The sequence below is a fragment of the Perca fluviatilis genome, chromosome 23, assembly GCF_010015445.1.
Source record: "Perca fluviatilis chromosome 23, GENO_Pfluv_1.0, whole genome shotgun sequence".
Taxonomy (NCBI): domain Eukaryota; kingdom Metazoa; phylum Chordata; class Actinopteri; order Perciformes; family Percidae; genus Perca; species Perca fluviatilis.
In genome coordinates this window covers 28,741,893-28,744,516 of record NC_053134.1, presented here as the reverse complement: position 1 = coordinate 28,744,516, position 2,624 = coordinate 28,741,893, and the positions used below count along the sequence as shown (strand labels likewise).

The 2,624-nt window shown below is 47.8% G+C and overlaps 1 protein-coding gene across 1 annotated transcript; it reads left to right on the top strand.

Annotated features, from left to right (window-relative positions):
- Window positions 1-1,014: 1,014 nt before the first annotated feature.
- LOC120553219 (uncharacterized protein K02A2.6-like) lies at window positions 1,015-1,995 on the top strand. The gene has a single exon (XM_039791398.1). The coding sequence runs from the start codon at window positions 1,060-1,062 to the stop codon at window positions 1,993-1,995; it is 936 nt and encodes a 311-aa protein (XP_039647332.1). The 5' UTR covers window positions 1,015-1,059.
- Window positions 1,996-2,624: the final 629 nt, after the last annotated feature.

The following is a 2,624-nucleotide window of genomic DNA, read 5'->3' as shown; positions in this document are numbered from 1 at the left end:
ATCCCATTTGAACAAATTGAAAAACGCCAGCCCGCTTCGCACACAACATGCTGCAGGGGTGGCAAAATGCATTCAGAAATCATCACACATAGTTATGGGACACCCCCTGATAGTGTGTTGACCTCCGCATAGTGTCAGTTTAGTGTCCTTTGTTAACTCAGCCATGTTTTCACTCACAACCAACCAGACAAAGGCGAATCAGCAAAGTTTTGCAGGCCCCAAACCTGACCTTTACACATGAAGGCATTAACATGGCAGACCAGATGGGGGAGGGGGAACCACATGAGTGTGAGGACAGGACAAGAAAAGTGGAAAAAGTCAGACCAGACTTAGCTGCACAACCACTAGGGGAAGGAAGAGTGCTATTCACAGATGGGTGTTGTTTTAGACATGAGACTGAGGGACTGAAAGCAGCATATGCAGTGGTTGAAGACACAGGAGGGGAGGGGGAAAAAGCAGAAAGGATGCAAGGTGCGCAGTCAGCACAGAAAGCACTCATCAGAGCCTTAGAGCTAGAAAAAATCAAGCAGTAACTGTATACTCTGACTCAGCCTATGCAACAGGAGCAGCTCACCTCGAATTACCACAGTGGGCAGAGGGCAGGGTTTTTGACAGCAGGAGGAAAACCTATTAAACATGAGGAAGAAATGAAAAGATTAGCAAAAGCTATTCTCCTACCAGCCAAGGTAGCTATAGTCAAATGTAAGGGCCACAGCAATACTCAAGATAGAGTGAGTAAGGAAAATGAAGCAGCGACAGCCCCCAAAAACCGCAGCAGGATATTTGGCACACCATCTAATGATGACTGCAGACCTAGAAACCAGGGCCGAGCTTAGCAAAGAAACAATCATTGAGTTACAAGCACGAGCTTCTTCCCCAAGAAAAACAGTTTGGAAAAGCAGGGAGCTATACAAAGTGAGGGGTTGTGGCGGGGCCCGGATGGTAGACCTATTCTGCCACCAGGGGTACGGGAGACGGCCCTACAAGAAGCTCATGGGGTGGGACATGTAGGGTTCAGTCAGATGTTGAGAAAACCTACAACATTGGTGGCATCCATTCATGAAACCAATGGTAGAGCAGGTAACCAAGACCTGTCCCCAATGCCAAGCATTCAACCCTAAGCCTACAGTGAAACCAGACGGGGGACAGTACCCCCTTGAGACAGTGGCAGGGAAAGAGATTGTGATTGACTACACTGACATGACGGACAGGGTACAGGGTTGCAGGTATTTGCTGGTGTCTGTGGATTCCTACACTGGATGGCCAGAGGCCATGCCCGCAAAAAATGAAGACGCTCAGACCGTAATTAAATTTCTAATCAACCAATACATTCCCCAGCATGGGTTCCCCAAAAGGATAAAGTCAGATAATGGTTCCCATTTCAAAAACAAAGATTTGCAAAAGGTGGAACTCATGTTGGGGCTAAAGCATAAATTTGGCTCCGTATACCACCCTGAATCTCAAGGCAAGGTAGAAAGGATGAACCTGACCTTAAAAAACAAAATGTCTAAAATATGCAACCAAACAGGGATGAATTGGCTGCAAGCCCTCCCCCTGGCTCTCATGTCGATAAGAATGTCAGTAAACAGTAGGACAGGCCTCTCACCATATGAGCTACAAACAGGGAGGTGTTTCCCGGGGCCCTGGTCTCAGCTTCCACTTACTGAGCCTTCACCTGTAACCATTTCTCACAAAGCCTTTTTCCGCCAGCTACAGGGCACAGTCTCTTTGTTTTCTAAACAGGTGACCGCAGCACACCCAGACGCAGAAACCAAAACTCCTCCAGACGCTGAGTGGGTGCTCCTGAAAGCAATTAAGAGGAAGTGGTCTGAACCTCGCTGGCAGGGGCCCTTCAGAGTGACGGCGAGAACATCCCACGCAGTGCAGCTCGAGGGAAAAGGTAAACAGTGGTACCACTGGAGCCAGTGTGCTGCTGCCCAGGAGCCAGGCCGCTCCAACCAAGGAAGTAGCCAGAGATCTGGCTACACAGCGTGAGGGGGCTCTCCGCCAGACACTAGGGAAAAAGAGGCAGAATAATCCTCTCCAGTGTCCAACGAGGTCCAGGGTAGTCCACCCCTGTGACCTGAAGAAGAGAATCACCAGGAAGAGAGGTGAAACAAGCTCTCTTCCCTACAAGTAGCGCAAGCGCTCCCACCTTACCAGTAACAGGTCCTATTTCACACCTGTTCACCGCCCACGATTCTGCAGAATCTTTTTATATTCTGTAACCTTACCGCCATTAATAGCCACAGGTTCTCTTTAACACCTGTGTAACCGATCGCCGCTGTAAGTATTTTTAAAACTGTGCAAAATAGCTGGAGTTGTAACTAAGAACCTAGATAAGAAAGTTTTAATCTCCTCATAAAGTGTCACTACTATGAGAACGCGGAAAAGAGGGGTTCAAGTTAGGAAGGATTGCTTGCCTTACATTTTTCTTTTTACTCATGTGTGTTACAGTAGTTTTGGGATTGTTAAGTCTCTGCATTGTGACTCTCATCCTCTGGTGGTTTTGTGAGCTCCCTAACAGCAATGCGCGTGCAGTAGAAAGGGGGGATACCAATTGGACAATTATCCTCCTTCTGGCAGCATTAATCACCGTGTTACTTTTTGTCCTCTTCTTCATC